Raw genomic sequence first — 24,208 nt, 5'->3', positions numbered from 1 at the left:
TTAAATTTCTTGGTCTTGAGCTCCAGAAAGGATCTCTACTCTAAGGCTAAATTGGATTAATGGTCCTCATGTGATAAGATAATTGGAAGATAGCCTTTATATGAAAAAATAAAAATAAAAAAATAAGGGATTTAAACCTCTGTGGTGAAGTCCTAGGATTGAAGTCCAAAATTAACACTTTCCTTAACTCTCTCTTAACTTTCCCACCCCACCGTCTTTTTTCTAGGATAAATTGTATTGGAGGAAATTACAATTACAATCACATTCATATCGTTCCAATATTGGATCGGTGTGAAATATCATACCTGAGATAGGGACAACTTGACCAATCTAAGAGGAATGATATTACCTAATAGCATCTCAAGGGAGGTAGCAATTGGGTTGTAAAGTAAGATTTGCCATGCCAGGTAGAAAAAATGTATCTACAACAGAGGTAGCAACCTAGTTAAGTTACCTATTGTATGACTTAGTTGAACTCTTCTCTCCTTAATGTAAAAATATCGATGTATTAACCAAAAAAAAAAAAAAAAAAAAAAACAGAGATAGGAACCCAATTACCAAATTGAAGTTAGCAAATTGAGTCCCAGAATATTTTATTGAAAAGTATCATTGGGTAAAGAACTTGAAAATAAATTTTGAAGAAATGATTGAATGCCTTATATTTATATCAATCGGATGAAGGAATTACAAACATTTATTTGCCGCAAATTCTACCCCAAAAACTTTATAAACAAGTGAAATTTCAAACTTCGTCAGGAATTTGGGATCTCACCCTAGTCAACTTAATTATAGGTTTACTTTTAGTTACACTTTTTGGAATTCTATTTTGATCTCACTTTGCCCTATATAACTCAAAAGTCACAACTTTATTCCTTGAAACTCAAAATTTGTTCCATTGTGACTTGAAGGCTCTTTCTTCTTCTTGAAACTTATTGGTTGCCTCCTGAAACATGTGAGGCACAACACCCAATAAGACTATATCACATGTGCTAAATTTGATTATAAATCTCCATTATACATTAACATTCAACAGTCAGAGAATATTTAGTTTAAAAGAAATGAAGAGATAAAAAAAAAATAGAAAATTAACATATCTAAGGTAATGGGAAGCGAATTTTGAGTTTTATAGAAATGACTTTTAAGTTTCAAGGGGCAAAATGGGATGAAAATCGAGATCCAGGGGTAACGTGATGCGAGCTTTGAGTTTCAGGGAATGAATGCGACTTTTGAGTTACATGAAGTAAAATGAGATTAAATTTGACTTCCAAAGACGTAGCTAAAAATAACCCTTAATTATATGTGAGTTAATTACTCTCCGGTGGATTATAGAGATTTAGACATATACTTTTGAGTTCCAATTTTCAGATGCATTGGAGATTGACCTAAGAGGGTCATGCCTTTTTAATATGCCGGTATTTTTATATTAAGTGTGAAAGAATAAATTGGTTTTGAACTCATCATTCAATATATATTTACTGATAGTCATGTCCATTGAAATAAAATCATGACATCGAGGCAAAGTGTTCATTATTTGTGTTGTGTCACAGCATATAAATAACGCATTAGTTCATCCAATCAAGTCCTTGAATTGAATCCCATTCATTCAACTAATCGATAGGTCACAGTCCCTTTCTTTAATTTTGTTCCTCCCTCGTCGGAGCATGGAACTGTTTTCCTTTTATCTCTTTAATTGTGTTAAAAAGTTAATAATTTAAAAATTAAAATTTTATACCACTTGCATAAAAACACATGGTGTACCATCCATATTCCCGTCACAACTAAAAATTTCTCCTGCCCCTGCTAGGGCTTCATCAACATCAATTAATGAAGATCCAAACGTACATCCAATAAGATCGAGTTCCTACGTAGGTATTCAAATTTTTCATTCAATACCTCTAAATGGTTTAGGATAAATTTAAAATTCTCTATTAATCTCACAAACTTCGGAATGTTTTAGAGCTCGTTTGGATGTGCTTTTAAATGACTGAAAGCATTTTTGGTGAAAATATTTTTAGAAACAATCCTTAGTAAAAATGCAGTAAATCTTAAAAAACACTTAAAGCGCTTCTTGGAAGAAGAGCATAACTGGTGCTTCTTGTAGAAAACACTTCAAGTGCTTCTAGAACCCAAAAATATTTTCTCCAAAAGCGTTTTCAGTAATTTTAAAAGCACATTCAAACAAGTCCTTAATCTTCTCCACAAGGAGGTATTCATAAGCGTACGAAGAAGTAATACTAGAAAATAAGTCATAACACTCCTTAGCCCACAAGGACAAGAAAACCTAAATCTTAAAGTAAAAATGATGTTAAACCCCTAATTAAATCTACGGAAAGGAATCATCTTCGGATTCCTTCCACCAAGTCCACCAAGTCCACTCATCTGGGCTATTGAAATTTAATTAAACGGTTAAAATTATTATAACTTTCAAGAAGCCCCCCTATATGTAGTTGTTGGATCAATTTCAATGGTTCGGATGAGTGGACTTGGTGAAAGGGATCCGGAGAGGATCCTTTCCTAAATCTACCTCAAAATAATTTCCCTAATTAAATCAAATCTCTGTACTTTCTTTTTATACTTTTCAATGATATCTCGTTGCGGTCTCATGACAAAATTTGAGTCGAACTCATCTCTTTGGTGTCAAGGTACGTAATGATTATGGATAGTCATTGGCTCCAGAAAAAAGGTATGTCGAACTTTCTTTTTTTGTTCTCCTTTTTTGGGGGAATTAAAACTCTTATTGAGCAATTCACGTCCTTTACTGCTTAGGAAATTATTGAACAAGAAGGGAAGGGTTTTCCCTTGGTCAACAAGGAAAGTACTCGGCCAGGAGCTCTATATAAACAAATCCTATAGTGCCTTCTAGGCTTATAGAACAACAAACAAAATTATTCAACGAGCCTGCAACATTGTTCTATATTTCTACCACTCTAGATTATCCAAATTTCGTGCTTCCATCGCTTAAGTATTTGTGAATTAAGGGTTTATTGATTTCACAATGTTGCTTTTATATTTTAGCAGTGCACCCTCCTCCGTCTACTTCAGTTTAACAGCGTCCCGCTATGACAATGTGCTTGACATCAAAACTACGATTCAGAAAGGCCAAATTATACCCGACCTTACATCCACTGACCACCTAAATCTAATTTTCAATGGAAAACCACTTGAAGATCACCGCGACCTTAAATTCTATGGTATCAGTTCAAACTCAACCGTTCAGTACACTCTCGACCATGCTCACTACAAACAGTTAATTGCCAAAAGAAGCCCTATTGAACCGCAAACACACAGTTGGCCTCCATCGTCATCACAAACCAACTTCAGTCTTGACCAAAACGACGAGGACCGCCATGAGTAAGTAGTATTTTTCTTGTTTTTGTTTTTGTTTTTATTTTGTTTTGTGCGTGGTTTGTGTTTGCTCATAACTATTTTGTGGTTTTTATTTTCAGTTCTGAGGATGTGGAGTCTTGGTTTAGTTATGATGAATATAATGCTTATGGAGAAGAAGCATCCAATGGCAGTCGTGGATGAGATTACAAATGTACGGCACTACCACCACAACCACCATAGCAGTATGCCAGAACCGATGGCGCGCGGGGGAGGCCGAAAAGAGAAACCAAGACTATTATTTCCCTTTTTGATTAATCATCTCTAGATTCTTAAGAAGACTATATATTATTTAATTTTCTTAACTTCTTTTATTAGCTTCTTCGTGATTTTGCTGGCTTTAATGCTAGCTATCAGTTTGTAAACATTAATCAGAGGTTAACGCTTTAAATCTTTTTACTGAAATGGATTGCTTTGTATCTTACAATAATATTATGCTTACATTTTTTGTCTCCAGAAGTTTTCTTTTGCATGCATGCACTCCGAGTCCATGTATCCGATTCCCCACAAACCACAGTGTTCACACTTCTATACATGATAATATTATTCGACTAAGACAACACGTAGACATGTATGAGACATGCAAGTATTGCGACTTCACATCTAATCTTTTTTTAATACATACAATATTAGTTATATTAAAGAGTGGGAAAGCAGGTTAAGTTTTATAATTAGCTACCTATAATAATTTGATTCGAATTTGCTTTTGATAAGAATTAAACCTAAACTTTTTCACTAACAAGTGAAAGGAATACCCGGGACATAAAACCTCGGTCCCTTAAAGTACAAGCTAAAATGAATAAGCCTGCAAAACAAGCTTGAAAACACCAAAACCAATTTGTTACCAAGAAAAATAAAAGCACACATTAGGAAAGTTTGACTAATTAACCTCAAAGTTGTGACGCACACTAATCTAAAAATGAAAACCAGCCAAGCCAAGGAAATCCAAATGCAAAGAGGTAAGACTGCCGACGGAGGGAAGTCATGCCAGACCAAGTTTGAGGGAGATAAACTCATTTTAGTAAAACTATCAACAACCACATACCTTTCTCAATAAATGTTAGCAATAAAAATTCATCTCTCAAATGCGAGCCAAACAAGTGATCATTCGAACGGAGACAAGAAAGAGCACTAGCAGAATTACTTTCAAACCAAAGCATAGTCCATCCCGTAGCAAATTCGACACCCATAATAACTGCTGATAACTTTGCATAGTTCTGATGACCAATACCTTGACAAAATCATCCAAGAAACTGACCATGCCAATCCCTAAAAACTCCCTCACAACATGACCATGATTTTCTTTAGACAAGCCATCAGTGTAAAGCTTAAAAAATGAAAACCAAGGTGAAGACCAAAACAAGGAACATATATTAGGTGCCTTGCAAGGGATATGTCTAATACTCATAGAGCAAGTTACACAAATACCCAAACCTTGAGAGCATCAATGAACAAACTTTCCAAGATGAACAATCCTAGATTTAATGGACATACATAAGTGATGTAAAGAAATTGTTCGGTTCTCAAAAATAGACTTATTGTGTGCTTTTCATATGATAGAAATGGCGAAAAGTCCCGTTAAAATCCAAAGATTATGTAACTGACGAGACAAAAGGCTTACCCACAGATGTGTCCCAAAACATCGTCACTAAATCAGAAAAGGGCAGAGAAGTACAAACTAACAAGCCAACCATGTCCAAAGTTGCTTCGATAAAGAAAGATAAGCAGTAAATTCCTTTGAACCACAACATAAACGGAAAAGAAGCCAAATAAACACAACTACAATGAAGTGTATCCAAGGACGAAGCCAGAGATCTGCATGGATAGGAGCATTCTCAAACAACAAAGTCACAATTAAAAAGATCAAGAATGTACTAAACAAAACACTTCTATATTAATTCATAAGGTTTTTCGTACAACATATTACAATATCCATCTACGAGTTTTCATGTATTGAAAGTGTTGCATAACAATTTCATTACCAATACCATCAAATATCTCTCTCTATAAAAATAATCATGTTATCATTCATTCATTGATCTCCTACCAAATTCTCAATCAATCTTCATAAATTTCATGATCAGAAATGCTCTTTCAAGATGGTAGCAGCACATAAAAATGTTAATGCTAATGTCACAAGCAATTGAAAGAGTGCTGTTTTTCCCAAAAAAAAACCGAGTGAGGGCATTCGCCCCTGCTGGACCCAAGGTGGCTCTATACATGAGTGTCTCATAAGTGGGAAGCTTAATATGAAAAAGTCTCCGAACCAAAATAGAAAGCCAAGGAGGGATGAAATGTCGCTATATAACCTTAGCCCCAACTCTGAATTTGAATAACATTAATCAGGTACTCGAGGAAGATTAATAGGAGAAATTACTAGAGATAAAGAAGGGTTAAATAATCGGTTGCTCCAACCATTTATCAAACAAGAAAGAAACTAACCTTTCATCACCAATAATCTAATGACTATGCTTATGCAAAAAAGAAATAGCACGCTTCAAACCATGCCTTATTGAAGATCGCAAGTAAACATCTTGTTTTTTATAAAACGCAAGAGGAAAGCGTTGACAAGCAAAATAACCCCACAAAGAAGAAGATTGCAAAGCCTCCCAAACAAAACCAAGTAACGTTGTCAAGTTCAAAGTAGACAAATCACGCACACCAAGCCCATCTTACCTCTTAGACCCACACACCATATACCAAGCAACAATAACTAACTTACAGAAAACTAAATCCCCAGACCAAATAAAATTACGGGCACCAAAAAAGAAAAAAAGATGCTTCAATAGACTAGTTGGCCACTGATAAACTGAAAAACTATGTAGAAACAAATTTTGGTAAACAGATTGCACTAACTGAACACTCCCTGCCATACAGAAGTATACCTTTCCACCTGAAAGACAAGCCTTAGCCTACCAAGCGTAAAAGTGAACCCTTCTTGGTTTAAAAATAGATCTCCAAGATAAGTGAATGGAACCATACCTAACCGAAAACTAAGATATCTCTCAACTTGAGGCTTACCATGAGAAGTGGACCCAAGATAAAAAGTGCTTTTATTGGCATTAATGTCTAGAAGTACGACCATACTAATTTGTGAAATCCCGAAAAGAACGAAGAGATCAAATGTTTCCACGACAAAAATATAAAAAGATCATTTACATATAGCACATGAGTTGGAGGACGACAACCCCTTAATGCCGAAATGGAAGAATTTTGCTCAGTAGAGTACAATAAAATTAAACCTCTGCTTAGAGGTTCTTTAGTCAGACAAAAAAGAAGTGAAGATAGAGGATCGCCCTGACACACACCTTTTGAACAAGAAAAAAATCTTTACGGAGTGCCATTTACCAAAACCGAAAGATGAGCTGACTATAACAATGTATGCACGCGGTCACAAAAAATACGAAGGAAATCAAAACTAGACAACACAGAGAAGAAAGTTCCAGTTCAAAGTATCATATGCCTTAGAGCATATCTCCAGTGGAGACCCTGTATAGGGACAATTATCATATAAAATGAGTATAAAACAAATATAAGGACAAAATGAATCTTTAATGGATCGGAAAGTGAGTCCCTAAAATATAGAGACTCGCTGGATACTTGGTGTATGTATCCACATGCATATGTTGAAATATTAATATTTTCAATTTGGGTTACTCTTTCATTTTGTTCTCTCATCATTCCTATAAATACCAAATTGTAACAACTTCATCTCCTATACTTAGTTCACTCGTACTCAATTCACTCGTACTCAATTCACTCATTCTAGTTATGTTTTTGTGAAGAAAAAAATTAGTGTCAGAATTTGAAATTTTTTTTTTGTTAAAATGTTCACAAAAATATTTTACGAGAACGTAATGTTAACATAAACAAAAAATATGCACCTAATCAAATTATCACATAAAATTGTAAAACCTCAAATTTATGGATTCAACTTTAAGGACTCTCTCATTGGAGGCAATATTCATTTAGGGATACAAAAATTCCCTTTTAAGTCTTTACATGAGTATACTTAAAAGTGATGATAGGAGTCCCTAAATAAGGACTCCCATTAGAGATGCTCTAGCGATATCAACTTTGATCCCCTCATTACCGCCATAAGTTTTTTTGTCGATAATATTGAAGTCTTCTGAAACTAAACCCAATGCAATCAGAAATCCGTCTGCCTTTCAAGAACGCTGCTTGCTGAGGTCCTTAAATACGCATTTCATTTCTAACCGTCAGATCGATCTCAACGGCTGTTGAAAAAGTTTCTCTGATATAATCTACAGACCAGATGTGCTGTGCAGCACATAAGTCCAAACTACCGAAGAGAGAGAGAGAGAGAGAGAGAGAGAGAGAGAGAGAGAGAGGAGGAGGGGGAGGAGAAGAAGATACCAAAATCTTCTCATGCAGATTCTTTGGAAGTCTTTAAAATTGATGTCGCACAAAGGCTTTGGATGTGCTGCTTCCTCACGTGAAACATAATTATAACTTCAACAACGGTAGCAGCTGGAAACCAGTCTTCATGTGAAGCCATACATATCAGAAAAACATGCATAGAGAAAAGTTATCATGCAAACATCAAGAAGAGCATCTGGGCATGCGCTGTTTATCACGTGTATAAACGTGTGAGAAGAGAATACTTTGAATGATCTGTTTATTTTTCTTAGGAAGAGGTATAATATACAATCTTAATTCTAACTAAATAGGGAAGAATAATTACAGGAGATTATAAAGAAATTTCTCCAGATTACACGAGATCCATCCTAAACTAGGAAATTATACAAGTCAACAATGTGTGTGTGTGTGTATTTACATATAAGTATGAAGAAGGACTAGCCAGGGACGAACCGAAAAAACTAATACCCATAGCCTTATAACCCAGAAACCATTTGTAAATTTCCAGAAAGCTTGTAAATGTTATAAACTTTTTATTTAAGTGTGATTGTGTAAATCCTAGTTAGATTTGATTCTAGTTATTCTTCCCTATTAGGACTTGTATTCCTTGGAGGAGAAGGATTTCTTCTCTCTCTTATTACTATAAATAAAGGTATTGTGTAACGGGAATAACAACATCCTCTACACAACCCTACAAACACATATCTCTCTCTCTCTATTTTTCTGTGAACCGCCGACTCCCTCTCCCTTGTCAGTTAAATATAGGCCACAACACGTTATCAGCTCGTTTCTACCACTGTGCTTAGGAATCTGACGTGAAAGTTTTCTGCATCAAACCAGTTCACCAATATCTTCATGCAATCAAGTTCTTTCAAAACACCAGTTTTTATCTCGATATTTTTGTAGCTCTGATAGCATGAACATTCATCATAATGCATGACCCAACTTTACGTTTTTCGAATTTTAGATTCTACATAAATTGTGTATGTATTATATCCATAATTATTAAATTATGTGAATTTGATATTTCCATGAATTGCATCCTATATATGTTCATTCATTAAATTATTTAATTAAATATGCTTTCAATTAATTGAAAAAAAATCAATTTTTTTTGTTTACTGTTCTTCGAACCCATGACATGAGCCTACACCAGAGCCAGAAGCTCTATGCCTTTGGAACCCAGACCCACGACGTCGTTTTGACATCATCCACTTGCCAAACTCCGACGCCCTTCACAGCTTCCCTCGCATGGCCTACAACCATGCCCTGTCATCCTCAATAACCTGCAGTCGTCACCGATTTTGATTTTGATAGAGAGTCGTATGAATCTCCATGGATTCAAAAATGATAAATTCAAATCCGACGATTTTTTTTTGGTTCATGGACGTCGAGATTTTCCTTTTTCTCCGTCACACCATCGAATTCCATGTCAAACCCTTGACTCGCATGAGTTATTTTGACCAGAACACAGCTGCCTGAAGCGGTGGCACTGGCCTTCGTCTTTGGTGACCACACCCAACGATGATGGGGTGTTCTTTTGGCTGAAAGACTGGGCTCACTTGATGCGGCCTAAGTCCACGGCTCGACCCAAAGCACGACACTAGCCCGTAGGTCTATGGTGTCCTTGTGTCCGCGATGCATCGGATCCCAGCCCAGTGCTTGTGCATCCGTGTTCCGCATACACGCGATCCCAGCCTACAACTGGTGCATCGGTGCACCTGTACCACACTGCATTTGATTAGCGCCCATCTGGGCCTTTGTTTTTAGACTCGGTTCTTGCAGCCCATTTTCTGCTGCTGGGCTCACAGCCCAAACATTCTGTTTGGGACCTGATCAGCCTCGTGTTTATCTAAACCTAGTTTTTGGGCCTAGACCACGGTACAACTTTAATTAGCCCACCCGTGGGCTTTGGCCCTTTATTTTGGGCCCTGAATTTAATTGCCTAATTATTTTTTTAGGCCCTATGGGTTTTATAATTTTTCACCCACACTTTAAATTTGGCTCGAAGTCTAAATAATTAACTCAATTATAACTATAGACCTAAAGTTCTATTTGCATATTTTCTTGTTGCATGTTTCTGTATATATATTTGCGTTTGTCTACAAGAACATATGAACCTGAAGTTCATAATTATTTCAAAACCTAAAGTTTCTAGAAACAAGCCTTGTTTGAAAACCTAAAGTTTTCCTTAAAAACATCACCCTTGAAAACTCGAAGTCTTTTCATGCAAATTTAAACCAATAATGTCTATTAGGACGTGAATGTTCTACTCCTATGTGAATGGATTCATTTTTCCTCCATTATAATAACCACATCATGTCAAATTTAAACAAACTCGACTTTACCACTTTGGAGGTCTCCGGAAGAAACTACCTTAAGTGGGTCCAAGATGTGAAGCTCCACCTCACTGCAAAGAATTTGTGTCTCGCCATTGAGATGAAACGGACAACCCGGTTGGTGAAGCTGAGAAAGCCATTGCCATGATCTTTATCTGAAGCTATATTCATGACACTCTGCAAACCGAGAACCTTGCTGAGGAGGATCCATGAGCACTCTGGGTCTCTTTGCCTAATCGCTTTGATCACCAAAATGACATCATCTTGCTTGAAGCAAGGCATGACTGGCAGCATTTGCGCTTCTAAGACTTTAAGTCTGTGAATGAATATAATTATGAAGTTTGTCGAATCCAATCACTTCTCAAGTCATGTAACGAGACCTTGACCGAAGAGGATCTCTTGGAGAAGACCTATTCGACATTCTCTGCTACTAATATTGTATTGCGGCAGCAATATAGGGCTTAGAAGTTCACTAAGTTTTGGTATTTGATCTCTGTTCTACTTTTCGCTGAAAAGCAAAATCAGTTGTTGATGAAAAATCATCAAGCTCGATGTATTGGGGTGACCGTTGTGCTTGAAGCACATTATAGCACAAAGAACGCCAAAATAGGCATGGTAGAGGTGACCAGAAGCCACCCCGTCAAGGTTAACAGAGCCAAGGCCCATCTAAGGGAGGAAGCTGAGCCCATAAGCGCCTTAACCTCACTACTAAGGGCCCAAACGTCAAGAATAAGGGCAAAGCACTTGAAACCATGGATGCGGACATGTGCTATTGTTGTGGTTCAAAGGACCATTGGTCCCGTGTTTGCCGAGCTCCCTAGAAGGTTGTAGCTGAATATCATTCTTGTCGTAAGAAGTTTGAATCAAACTTTGTACGAATGGATAAACCAGAAAGTACCAAGATGGAGGTTTCTGACTTTCAGAAGAATACCACCCCTATGGAAGGTTAGAGTCTTAGACATAAACTATTTTCTAGTTGAAATTTAGACAATGGGGCCAAATTCCACCTAGTGGCCGAACCCCCCCTCTTTTGTTCTTTGGTTTAATTTTGAACAATTTTCCTTTATGTTTGGATTGTTTGTTGGTGATTTGTCTTTGGATATTAAGTTTTTAATTAATTACTATCCTTGAATACTTAAATTATTTTGAATGGATATTTGTTTTTAGAACTTTTATGCATGTGACCGATTCAAATTAATTTTTATTTCTATGTATGACTAGTTGGAAAGTTAGTTGTCTGGCAGATAGTGCAAACACGCACACCGTTTTACGTGAATGCATTTATTTCACCAACTTCATATCTTGGAAGAACGTTGTTGAGTTTCAAGGACATTAAATATAATAATTACCTCGCTGAAACCTATGTTGAAAACATAATTGAATTTCTGTGCATAACTTCCTACAAATATGGCCAAAAACGTATTCTAAAGAATAAGGAGCATATCCCAAGTGGTCTGTATACTATGACCATACGCCCTATAGAAAGCCACTATGTGGCCGGTCTTACCTCTGGGATTGTGCACGAAATTACACTTTGGCATGATCGTTTAGGGCACCCTGGACGAATAACGATGCACCGTATCCTTAAATCTTCACAGTGCATCCACTAACCCGAAGTTTAGGTTCGATTCAAGGAATCGCATATCAAACCTACTCCATGGGAAAGTTTATTATTAAGCCTTCTTATGACAAGATTCGTTCGAATCCTTATATTTTTCTACAAAGGATTCAGGAGGACATTTATGGACCGATTCACCCACCCTACGAACCATTTAGATATTTTATGGTTTTGGTTGACATTTTCACACGTTGGTCAGACATGTGTTTGTTGTCCACAAGGAACACTGCATTCTCTAAACTATTGGCTTAGGTTATTAAGCTCAGGGCTCACCACCCTGATTATTCGATTAAATCTATTCGATTGGATAATGCTGAAGTATTCATATCTAAAACTTTTGATGACTATTGCATGTCAGTTGGGGTTGATGTTGAACATCCAGTATCCCATGTTCACACCCAGAACGGCCTGGCAAAGGCATTCATTAAACATTTACAAATGATTGTTTGATCGTTGGACATACGTACCAAGCTCCCGATCGCTGCTTGGGGCCATGCATATTGCATGCAACCATGTTGGTCAGCTTGAGGCCTATTGCGACCCAACCATATATTGCAATTCAGTTGGTTACCAAATACAAACCCGACATATCGCATCTACGAGCTTTTGGTTGTGCGATCTATGTGCCGATTTCACCGCCCTTACGTACAAAAATAGGGCCTCAACGAAGGATGGGATCTATGTCAGATATGATTCTTCTTCGATTATTACTTATAACCTTTGACAGATGATTTATTTACTGCTCGTTTCGTGAATTGTCACTTTTATGAGACAATTTTCCCGCCATTAGGGGGAGATAAGAACGTCAACGTTCCTAAAGAACGACGCAAATTATCGTGAACGACTCCGACTTTGTCTCATTTAGATCCCTACACCGCTCAATCTAAAACTGAAGTACAACGCATATTAGATCTTCAGAGCATAACTCAGAACATGCCAGATGCTTTCACCGATTTAGCGCGAGTAAGAAGATCACATATTCCAGCTGCGAATGTGCCTGCAATGATGGATGTATCAAATGTACGATAGATTTCCCTCCTGGAGGCCCGGGACGCCACTTTGGCCAATCCATATACATTAACGGCTAGCCAATCATCTGTCCCTACACAAAAGCATGGCAGACAACTTGGTTTAAATGATTCACACCCCTAGAAAAGGAAACCCATGACACAAGCACCTGAAGAGCCTACCATGAATTCGACTGTCGCTTACTCATTCTATCCAACTCATGAGGAAATTCTAGATTACGGAAGCATGCTTGAGGAGACGAATCCACCTCTCGAGAATCATGAGATTTCGGTCCATTATGCTAGCTTGGATGATGTTTGATGTAGAAATGAGATAATCATCGACGATGCATTAGCATATGCAGTAGTTACTGAGATCATGTTAAGCGATGACATTGAACCCCATTTCGTTGATGAATGTCGACGTAGAATTGATTGGTCAAACTAGAAACAAGCAATCCAAGTTGAACTCGATTCGTTTGTGAAACGTAAGGTGTTTGGACCTATAGCTCCTACTCTTCCACATGTGAAGCCCGTTGGCTACAAGTGGGTTTTCGTTTGAAAGCATAATGAGAAGATTGACATTGTGTGCTACAAAGCTCGTCTTGTTGTGCAAGGATTCTCACAACGCCTCGAGATTGACTATGACGAAACTTACGTTATGGATGTAATTACTTTTTGCTACCTTATCAGTTTGGTAGTTTCCAAAAAACTGAGTATGCAGCTGATGAATGCGTATCTCTATGAGGATCTTGATACGAAAATTTATATGAAAATTCCCGAAAGACTTACATTAAATGGATCAAATATTTCCAAATCTCGAAGCACATTTTCAATTTAGCTGAGGTGTTCACTTTACGATTTGAAGCAATCTGGAAGAATGTGGTATAACTGTTTGAGTGAGTATTTGACTAGTCAAGGATTTGTGAACAACGAACTATGCCCTTGTGTGTTCATTAAGAAGTCATATTCTGGTTTTGCGATTGTTGTAGTATATGTCGATGATATGAATCGCATCGGAACTCTTCAAGTGCTCACGAGAACTACCGCACACCTGAAGTCGGAATTTGAGATGAAAAATCTAGGAAAGACTCTATACTGTCCTGGTCTTGAACTACACCCATAAGGTGTTGCACTGCTTTAACGAGGATAAAGTGAAGCCTTCGAGTACTCATATGGTTGTTCGATCGCTAGATGCAAAACGAGATCCATTCCGTTTGAAGGAGGATGATGAAGAGATATTAGAGCCTGAAGTTCCTTATATAAGTTCGATATATGCTTTATTGTACTTAGCTCAATGCACTAGACTTGACATCTCTTTCGCTGTTAATCTTTTGGCAAGATACATTAATACACCAACACGCAGACACTGGATTGGTGTTAAAAAAATCTTTCGTTACCTTAAGGGTACTACTGATCTGGGCTTGTTCTATCACTATGGATCCTCGAGTGATGCCGCACCTCCTTATCTCAAGTAGATTCTCGCTTTATTGGTTATGCCAGCGCATAATACGTATTTGATCTGCACAAGGCCTATTCTCAAACAGGTTATGTCTTTATCGTAGGAGGCACCGCAATCTCTTAAAGGCCAACTAAACAAACCTTGGTTGCCACTTCGTCTAACCATGCTGAAATTCTCGCCTTACACGAAGCAACTCGAGAATGTTTTTGGTTGAGAGCAGTTATGGGCCATATTCGAAGCTCTTGCGATTTTTATCCCATCATTGATGTCCCAACAATGATCTATGAAGACAACGCAGCATGCACCGAACAACTCAAGAAGGGTTACATCAAATCAGACAACACCAAGCACATTACGCCGAAGTTCTTCTTCTCACATCAACCACAAGAGCATCAGAAGATTGAAGTCACGCAAATTCATTCAGAGGACAACCTGGCTGACCTATTTTATTTTTGCATTTTATCATTATTTTATTATCCATAAAAGTATAGTTTTTAGGTGTAAATAGACACTTATTTACAAGATATATAATAAATTTACATAAATCTGCCTAGGCCGCCTAGGCCTTTGTCAGCCGCCTGACTAGCGCCTAACGTTTTATAGAACCCTGAGTCAAATATGGCTGGATCTGGAGGAGGAGAACTCAGAGCGCCAATATTTAATGACGAGAATTTTGATTGATGGAAAATCAAAATGAAGACTATTTTCCGTTCACACGAACTGTGGAATCTGGTTGAAAAGGGTTACGATACTTCGATGAAGAAGGAGGAGGAGCTCACAGAGGCGGAGAAAAAGCTAAGGCGAGAAAATGTAGTCAATGATGCTAGAGCACTTGTAATCATTCAAAGCGTTGTTTTAGATCAAATTTTCCCGAGGATCATAACTTAGGGAAGTGTAAAGGCTGCGTAGGACATTCTGAAACAAGAATTTGTTGGCATAAGTAAGATCTATGAAACTTCAAGGACTTAGGCAAGATTTTGGGTATACTTGCGTGAATGAAGATGAATCACTCTCTGTGTTCATTGCTAAATTGTTTGACTTGATTAACCAAATGAGAAGCTATGGTGAAGATCTAAGTAATCAAAGAATAGTGCAGAAAATTGTTAATTAGTTTGCCTAAATTTTATGATAGTATTGCATCATTGATAAAAAATACTAATGATCTGGAGACCATAGATGCTTAGGATGTGGTTGCTATTCTAAAAGGTTATGAACAAAGGCTTGATAGGCATGGTAAGAATAGCACAGAGAAGGCATTTGCTAGCTTGAACATTCATCTAAACCAAACAGGTTTAATGGTCAATCTAACAATGGCAAATATCAAAGGAATTTTAAGTCAAAAGGAAAATAGTGGAGAGTAATAAGGCTGTTGTTCCTATGAAAAATGATGCAAACAACACTGGGGATAAGTGTAAATTCTATGATAAACTTCAATATGGGGAATGCTAGGTTAAGAACAAAGTCAAGTGTCACAAGTGCAGCAAAATTGGTCAAATTGCAAGGTACTTCAATACGAACAAGGCTATACAACAAGTAAATTTTGCTTATCAGGTAGAAGAAACTGGTAATCTGTTTTATGCTAGTCACTCTAGTGAGGTGAAGAAAGTAAACGATGTGTGGTACACAGACAGTGTATGCAGTAATCATATAACATCTAGCAAAGATTTACTTGTTGATATTGATAGAAATGTGAAAGCCAAAGTGCGAGTAGGCACTAGAGTTTTGGTTGATGTTGCAGGAAAATGGAACATTGGTTATTGAGACAATGAAGGGTATGTGATATATAAAGGAAATGATGCTTGTACCTGATCTTGCATAGAACTTGCTTAGTGTAGGTCAGATGACTGAGCATGGTTTTTCTTATGTTTAGAGACTATTGAGTAAATGTGTTTGATGATAGGCCTCTAAATAATATGGTGGTTAGTGTGAAACAGAAAGGAAATATATGCTTTCCTTTGATTTTCAGTACAACCAAGGAGCTTGCATTGACTACAAGTGTGCAAGAATGTGCAAAGATGTGGCATAAGGATTTGGTCACATAAATTTCAGGAGTTTCAACGTATTGCAGAATCAAGGAATGGTGTTAGGGCTGCCTGAAATCCAAGATAGTGATGATGTGTGCCAAGGTGTGTACTTGAGAAGCATCACAAGGAGTCATGTCCTTAGAAGATTACTTGGAGAGCATAAGAACCACTAGATTTAGTGCATTCTGATATTTGTGGACCTATACAAGTTCCAACTATGAGTGGAAACATGTATTTCCTCACATTCATTGATGATTACTCAAGAATGTGTTGGATCTACTTTAAAAGAAATAAATAAGAAGTGTGTGATATTCAAGAAGTTTAGAGCTATGGTTAAACTGCAATATGGTTGCTTACTGAAAAAATTGAGAACTGATAGAGGTGGAGAATTTACTTCCACTGAGTTTAATGCATTTTATGAATCAATTGGCATGGAAAGGCAGCTCATTGTGTCCAATACTCCACATCAAAATGGAGTGGTAGAAAGGAAGAATATGATAATAGTGGAAATGTCTAAGAGTATGTTGCATGAGAAAGAGCTACCTTACAAGCTATGGGAGAGGCAGTTAACATTGCAGTTTATCTATTGAACATATGTCCTACAAGTGAATTAGACAATGTTACACCATTTGAAGCTTATAATGGAAGAAAACCTGGGATTAAACATCTCAAGGTATTTGGAGTGCTCAGAGTTCAAGTGTGCAAATACATTCTGTTGATAAACAAGCTTTTTATTCAACTCTTTTGAGATGGAGAAATTTGAGTGAAATGTATGAGCATTGCAATCTATGCATTGTTGAACCTGAGTGTTTTAATGATGTTGCACAAGATGATGCTTAGAAAGCTGCAATGTAGGAGAAGATCAACATGGTTGAAAAGAACACGACCTGGAAATTGGTAAATAGACCATTTAACAAGCTAGTAATTGGGGTGAAGTGGGTATACAAGACTAAGTTGAACTTAGATGGATCCATGTAGAAAAGCAAAGCAAGGTTGGTGGCAAAAGGTTATGTACAGAAGCCTAGGGTGGATTACAATGAGACATTTGCACCTATAGCAAGGCTAGATACTATAAGAACATTGATTGCTCTTGCTGCAACGAACAATTATCAGCTATTTCAATTAGATGTTAAATCTGCATTCTTGAATATATTACTTCAAGAAGAAGTGTATGTGGATTAGCCATAAGGTTTTATTGCCAAAGGAAAAGAAGACAAGGTGTACAGGTTACACAAAGCACTTTATAAGCTGAAACAAGCACCAAGGGCTTGGTATGGGGAAATTGATTCATATTTTGATGAATGTAGGTTTAAGAAAAGTAGCAGTGAAGCAACCTTGTATACAAAAGGGAAAGAAGGTGCATGAATGCTCATTGTGTGAATTTATATGGATGATATCATTTATACTGAAAGTAGTGTTGAATTGATGGAGGAATTCAAAGCTAATATGATGAATAAGTATGAGATGACAGATTTGGGCTTGCTGCATCACTTTCTAGGAATGAGAGTTATGCAAACTAAATCTAGCATCTTTATTCACCAGAAAAAGTATGCCACTTCTCTTCTCAAGAAGTTTGGGCTGCAGGATTGTAAACATGTTAGCATTCCACTCATTCCAAGTGACAAGATGAGAAAAAATGATGATAATGAAGCTGCAGATGAAGTTCAGTTCAGGAAAATAGTTGGCAGCCTGTTGTATCTCATTGTAACCAGGCCAGATATTATGTATGCTTCTTGTTTACTAGCAAAAATTGTGCACTGTCCAACTAATAAGCACTATAGGACTGCTAAGAGGGTACTAAGATACATACAAGGCATCTTGGATTATGGTTTAGAGTACAAGAAAGGTTAAGGAGCAATGCTGTTTGGATTTTATGACAATGATTAGAGTGGATCTAAAGATGATATGAGAAGTGCATCAGGGTATACCTTCATTTTTGGAAATGAAGTATTCTCTTGGCCCTCAGTCAAACAACACTGTGTTGCATTATCCACAGCTAAGGCAGAGTACATTAGTGCAGCAGAAGCCACTGTACAAGCAACCTGGTTAAGATTTATGTTGGAGGATTTTGGTGAAACACAAACTGTTGCAATACCACTAAACTGTGATAGCACTTCTACTATTGCAATCACTAAGAACCCTATCTTTCACCAAAAGACTAAACATATCAACATAAGATATCATTTTATCAAGGAAGCTTTACAGAATAAGATCATTGATTTAGTGTGTTGTCCAACCAAAGAACAGGTAGTAGAAATATTCACAAAGGCTCTTGCTAAAGATTAATTCTGTCATCTCGGAGAACTATTGGGAGTCAAATCAGTTCACAATTTAGGGGGAGTGTTGATGTGTAAATTGGTGAACTGATGTGAAAAAGATTACAAGTTTTAAATAGTGTAATGCTTCAGCTTATAGGTTGAGCTTATGTGATTAAAATGTAATTTGTTAGTTAAGTCTCATAGGACTTGATATGTGATAAGTGTTCTAATCTCAGTGTAGTATAGAATGGATGGCTGAGATTGAAACTTGAGTAGTAGCTCTCTCTCTCTCCCCCTCCCAGCAATTATATTTCTATTTTGTATGAGCTCATATGCTCAGTATGCCGAGTTTTAAGGAAGATACTACAGAGTCACATTCTCTATGATTTTTTATCTGAATTCATCTCCTTCTTTCTTCAAGCTTTCTGAGTATTCCTTCATAATTATCATCATCATTCTTGTTTGAATCTAATTCACTAATAGCTCAGCTAACCCCCCTAAACTTAGAAATTCTCCATGGAAGAACTGGGAGTTGCCTTTTCAAAATCTGAGATGCCCTTGAAAGTTGCCCTACAACTAGTAGACGAATTATTGCCTCTATAGGCACTGAGTTGGGTAGTTGCTAGCCTCATGCCTTTGTATGCTTTGCTATTGGCATCTTTCGATAAACTCACTTGGCATATGTCAGCATCTATCGGCATGCTCACTCAAAAGCTACTTACATCAGTCGACATGCTTGTTCGGAAGCTATTGGCAGCTATCTATAGGTGTGCAATACAACTTGCCAAATGACTTCAGGCCTACCAAAGCTTGATGAAATACCAATTTTCATGCTATACAGTCCAAAAAATTGTGTGATGCTCGCATTATTCCTATTGATTACCTACTAATATTTCTTGAATTCGCCACTGCATTTGAATTCTGCTCACAACCCTGTTAGTGTTGTTGTTTTTTTTTTTTTTTTAATTTTTTTATTTATTTCTTATATAGGTAGTTCCGTGTTCTTGTTCCAAGTTCAAGGCTTGGTGCCCATTTGACTACTTGATAGATCCCTCCGTTTTGAATTTGGTATCATAGCCTTGGTTTAGTTTTATGATAATATAATTATGATCATAGTAAAATATCTTAAGGATGAAAGTCATCTGCACAACTAATATTACACACATTTGTTTAAATGAATTCCTTGTAGCACTGCACTTGTATACCATTTGTTAGAGAAGGAGTCTTGTCAAAGTCAACTGTATCTCGTAAGAATTAGGAATTAATATTGTAAAATGATTATGATTGTATTTTGTATAGGATGAGATATTCTTACTTGTACACTAAGCATAGACATTGTATAAATGTAGGCCTTTGTGCTATGAATATATTCATTCAAATTACAGTATTAATTCCTAATCCTTAAGAGATACAGTTGACTTTGACAAGACTCCTTCTCTAACACCAACAAGTTTGATAAAAAGAACCAGAAAAATCTTCTGATCTAGAAGCACTCGAAGGATCTATGAAAAAAAACCACGCTTCTAATTTCGTTGGTTGAAAGTAAAGAAGAAAGAATAGAATTTTCTACCTCGCTAACCATAGGAGAATGACCACTACAAAACATCATTAATACCAGATAGAATGAAAGAAAATCATGCAAAGGCGGATAAAATTTCACCACATTATCAGCAATACAATTAACATGTGTACAATGAATATTCGTTAATCACATATAAGGGAAGAATGAGCTGCGAGAGGATGCAAGTATTGTAAAAGAAAAAAAAAAAGCAATGCATCTTTTGCTGGAAAATGGAGTAACCGGCAGCGTTGGAGGATTCTTTAGAGGTGGCTAAAAAGATGATGGTTACATCCAACCTTCCTCTTAATATTGTAAGAGAAACGGTTGGAACATGAAAATTGGGAACCAAAACTAATTGCGTTAGGTGTGTGAAATAGTTGCATTAATTAATAAAATGTGTGGTATGGACAAAAGAAAACGTATGGACAAAAAAATTATGTAACAAACTTTATATTAAAAAAATAACAACAATACATGAGAAGTAATCATTATGGTACGTCTGACTAATCATTATGGAGACATTATCAATTATCTACATATCATCTGCATTATTTATCATCTACACAATATTGGTTATGGCTTACCAAAACAAAACCCTAAAACTTAATGTACGCACTAAATATAGCTCTTGCATTTTTTTAATTTGTTTCGTTATTGGTTAGTGTTGCATCTGTATATTGTATATTTTGTTTGATATATTTTATTAGGTATTTCATACAAACTATTCATTACATTTACAGCTTTATTTTGTATCTTCAATCTGAATATGATTGTTGTGGGTTTTTTTCCTCCACTCAGTATCACTTAAATATACGAAGACAAAGCTTCTTTGATGTCGGTTCGCGGATTAAAACATTGGGAATGAGTATGAAAATTTTCACTCCCAAAAAACTTAATTTGCGAACCACACCTGTCCATTAGGGTTAAAATTCTGAGAGTGGGGAGTTGAGATATCTTGACTTTTCTCAACCGGCCACTTGAATTGCTTTCAATGGCAAAACTGCCACTTTAATTGTTCTCTCACCGATTTATCGGAAATCTGGCTTGTCACAGACTCGTGATAACTGATTAGATTTTCCTGCCAATTCTTATATTATTTAATTAAAGCTTAAAATAGTCTCTGAAATTTGCATCACTCCTCACTTTGGTTCCTGATATTTGAAATCAATAGAAGTAGTCATGAGATTATCCATCATCAATCATTCTGGTCATTCCATGAAAAATCTCCATAAAATAAGAATAAAATGACCAAAATACTCTCAATTTTTTGTCAAATCATTTTAGCCTATTATTTTAAATTGAGGGTATTTTTATCATTTTGATTTTTATTTAACATAATTTTTCACGAAATAACCAAAATGATTGATGGTGGACAATCTCAACTACCATTTCTATTGATTTCAAATATCCAGAATCAAAGTAAAGAGTTATGCAACTCTCAATGATCATTTTGGCTAAAAAGTCTTTAATTAAAATTACCGTTGCAAAGGATCAATGTGCTTACAGAAAAAAAAATCATTGATGATTTAGCTCAATTTTTTGTGGAGAAGCGATACTATTATCTAATCTAACCTACATAAAGTAATACGGATTTGGGTGCAGAGTGGGGGCTCAATGCACTAGTTAACTTGGTTACGTTCAGATATGCAAGTCCGTTTTGTTTATGATTAACCATATAAACACATGTATTGTTTATATCATTGAATCTTATTCCAGCAACTTAATTATACATGATTTTTTATTTATCAAATTAAAGAGAGATACTGGGAATTATAGAAGCACAAATTTCCCAGAAACTAAGAGTTTGAAGACCACTAAACTTCCTTCTCAAAAGGAATTGTGACAATCACTACTTTCACTTCATTGAGAGCGCCCTTTTCATCAGGCGATGGCATTGCCATGACAAGTCCACCAGAAACGAATCCAACCCAATATGAAACGTATTCCGGCTTATTTCCTTCGCGAAATTCGATCTCATTTGCTCCAAAATCATCCCACACTGCTCTAGAAATCTGACTCCGACTACCTAGCCGTTGCAGCTTAATAAGTCCATCTTTTGGAAACTTCTCTACCTTGATTGCATTGCGGTAGTTGGTCTTCAAAAACATGGGAAAGTTGGGAGCCATATTGTTACCATACTTGTTCTCTGCTTCTTCAACACAAAGCTGCAATGCATCATCCTTCAATGGATTTACAGTCTCCGCAGAGATAGTGAAAATAATAGTTTGGCCACATTTTTTGCTAGGATTAGAGCTAAATATGCTGGTGGGGGAGCAACCAGTGGATTTCATAATATCAGGGATATAATACATTGGTGCAGCAGGTAGATCATCTTTTGAAAGCAGATTGTTGTGAATTTTAGCCCATTTCTTTAAGAAGTTTTCCTTCAACAAAATATCTGCCAGAAGAATGCTGCAACTAATTCCAACCGAGCATCCTCCACATTGGAATTTGGTCACCTAAGAGAAAAAACAATGAAAAATATATAATAAAAACCAAGCAATAATCATCCATGTTTCAAATTTGAAAATACCTTACACACCAAAACACTAGAACAAAAATTGTCCTAGGCAACAGGGGATATCCCTTGTCTAATCATTTTTTATCTAGTGAAAGCTCGCTTAAATTCTTTTGGGGATTTGGTTTTATGTCCCCAATTTAAGCGCTATTTTTTTCCTCCTCCTATTTCCTTCTATTAATTAAGGGATGTGATATCCACACACCTCATTTTACTTCTCACACACCCTCTTAATTTTCGACCGTCAGATCGGATGAATTGAAGAAAATCAACGGACAGAAATTATCAAAGGTGTGTGAGAAGTAAAATAAGGTGTGTGGATAACACATTCCTTAATTAACTTCACCAGTACCGTCGAGGTTAACTTCAAAATAATAATAATAATAAAAACACAAAGCTCTTTACATAAAATATGCATGTAGTTGATTACCTGAACATAAACAAGTGGAGAGTACTCAGGATTTTGTTCATCAATATCTTTCCAAAACACAAGCTTAGCTTCCGCATCCTCTCCATCTCTGCTGCCCTTCAAATCAAGAAACTCAGACAATGTTATCGGGATGCTTGTCTGAAAAAGTCTAACGCCACTATCATTTGACACAATCTCCAGTTGATTTCCTTCCTCATTCTGACGATCAAAAGCTGGTCGAAATCGCCCTGCTATTAACGGTTGCTCCAGCAAGGCCCTTGCTAGAGACTCCCTAAACCATCCAACGTGAAACCAACGAGCACCGTCCTCGGTTGCCTTTGCGTGGTAAAGAAGGATGTGAAGACACTTCCGGAATATTCCAAAACCTACAGGGTCTACCGCTGACACTTGGCGTACTTGCCGTGGATCGGTTACCTTCGTTGGTGACACGGTCTGCACAGATTGAATGTGAATTTCTGGGAGGAGATTAATGGCGCCTTTAGACATTTCCATCTTTTAATGCTTTGAACTATAGCGAAGGGGACATGGATTCACTCTTCTATATATGCCCAAGGAGCTGCTGCATTGAAATTACAATATGGCCCGCACTTTATATTTCACGCAAATCTTCTTTTTGCTGAGAGATCTCTCAATGTCCGAAACATAAGTGGTATACTATGTGTTACTATACAAATGGTAAGATAGTTGTGATAAAAAATTAACTTAACAAATAAAACTACCCTTCACTCATATAATGACACATAGTTACCATCTGTACTCCGTGCACAATAAAAAATTGAGAAAATTAGAATTAGATGCTTTATTTTAGACTTTTGTAGATTAAACATGTTTTTTTAATTAAATTTTTGAAACATTTGATTAAGATCCTCAGACTTGAACTACTTCAAATTAATTGAAATTAATTTACATTTAAATATCTGCTATATATTTTAAATAATTACAACTATATTTATGTCTAAAAATTTAAACTTTTCAAATCTAAATGTACACCCACACCAAATGGAAATGTACCAACGTCAAACGAAAACGTACCACCCGAATAAAAACATACCCAATTATAAACTATATTAAAATGAATATTCATCTTTTTGGAATGTTTAAAAATATGTTTGATTCATACACAATGCTCTAGATAGTCTTGTTTTTCGGTAGATAAGTCTCTGGAACAACTTTTAGTTGATCAGAGATAAATCCTTATTATTGTAGATAATGCTAAATAATAGCGAT

At 36.4% G+C, this 24,208-nt stretch overlaps 2 protein-coding genes across 2 annotated transcripts; one reads left to right on the top strand and one right to left on the bottom strand.

Moving 5' to 3' along the window:
* The first annotated feature begins 2,995 nt into the window (after positions 1-2,995).
* Positions 2,996-3,528, top strand: LOC108868677. The gene is made up of 2 exons (XM_018652296.2): positions 2,996-3,351; positions 3,447-3,528. Exons 1-2 carry the CDS (start codon positions 2,996-2,998, stop codon positions 3,526-3,528), a joined length of 438 nt encoding a protein of 145 aa, XP_018507812.1.
* An 18,193-nt stretch (positions 3,529-21,721) lies between these two features.
* On the bottom strand, positions 21,722-23,538 carry LOC103942706. Its single transcript, XM_009352892.3, has 2 exons — positions 22,982-23,538; positions 21,722-22,492 (listed from the first exon to the last, which is right to left on the bottom strand). Exons 1-2 carry the CDS (start codon positions 23,471-23,473, stop codon positions 21,848-21,850), a joined length of 1,137 nt encoding a protein of 378 aa, XP_009351167.2. The 5' UTR covers positions 23,474-23,538; the 3' UTR covers positions 21,722-21,847.
* Between the last annotated feature and the right edge of the window lie 670 nt (positions 23,539-24,208).

Source organism: the organism of the source record quoted next, unplaced genomic scaffold (assembly GCF_019419815.1).
Source record: "Pyrus x bretschneideri cultivar Hongxiangsu unplaced genomic scaffold, Pyrus_bretschneideri_v1 Contig14, whole genome shotgun sequence".
NCBI lineage: Eukaryota > Viridiplantae > Streptophyta > Magnoliopsida > Rosales > Rosaceae > Pyrus > Pyrus x bretschneideri.
This window is presented reverse-complemented; position numbering and strand designations above follow the sequence as displayed.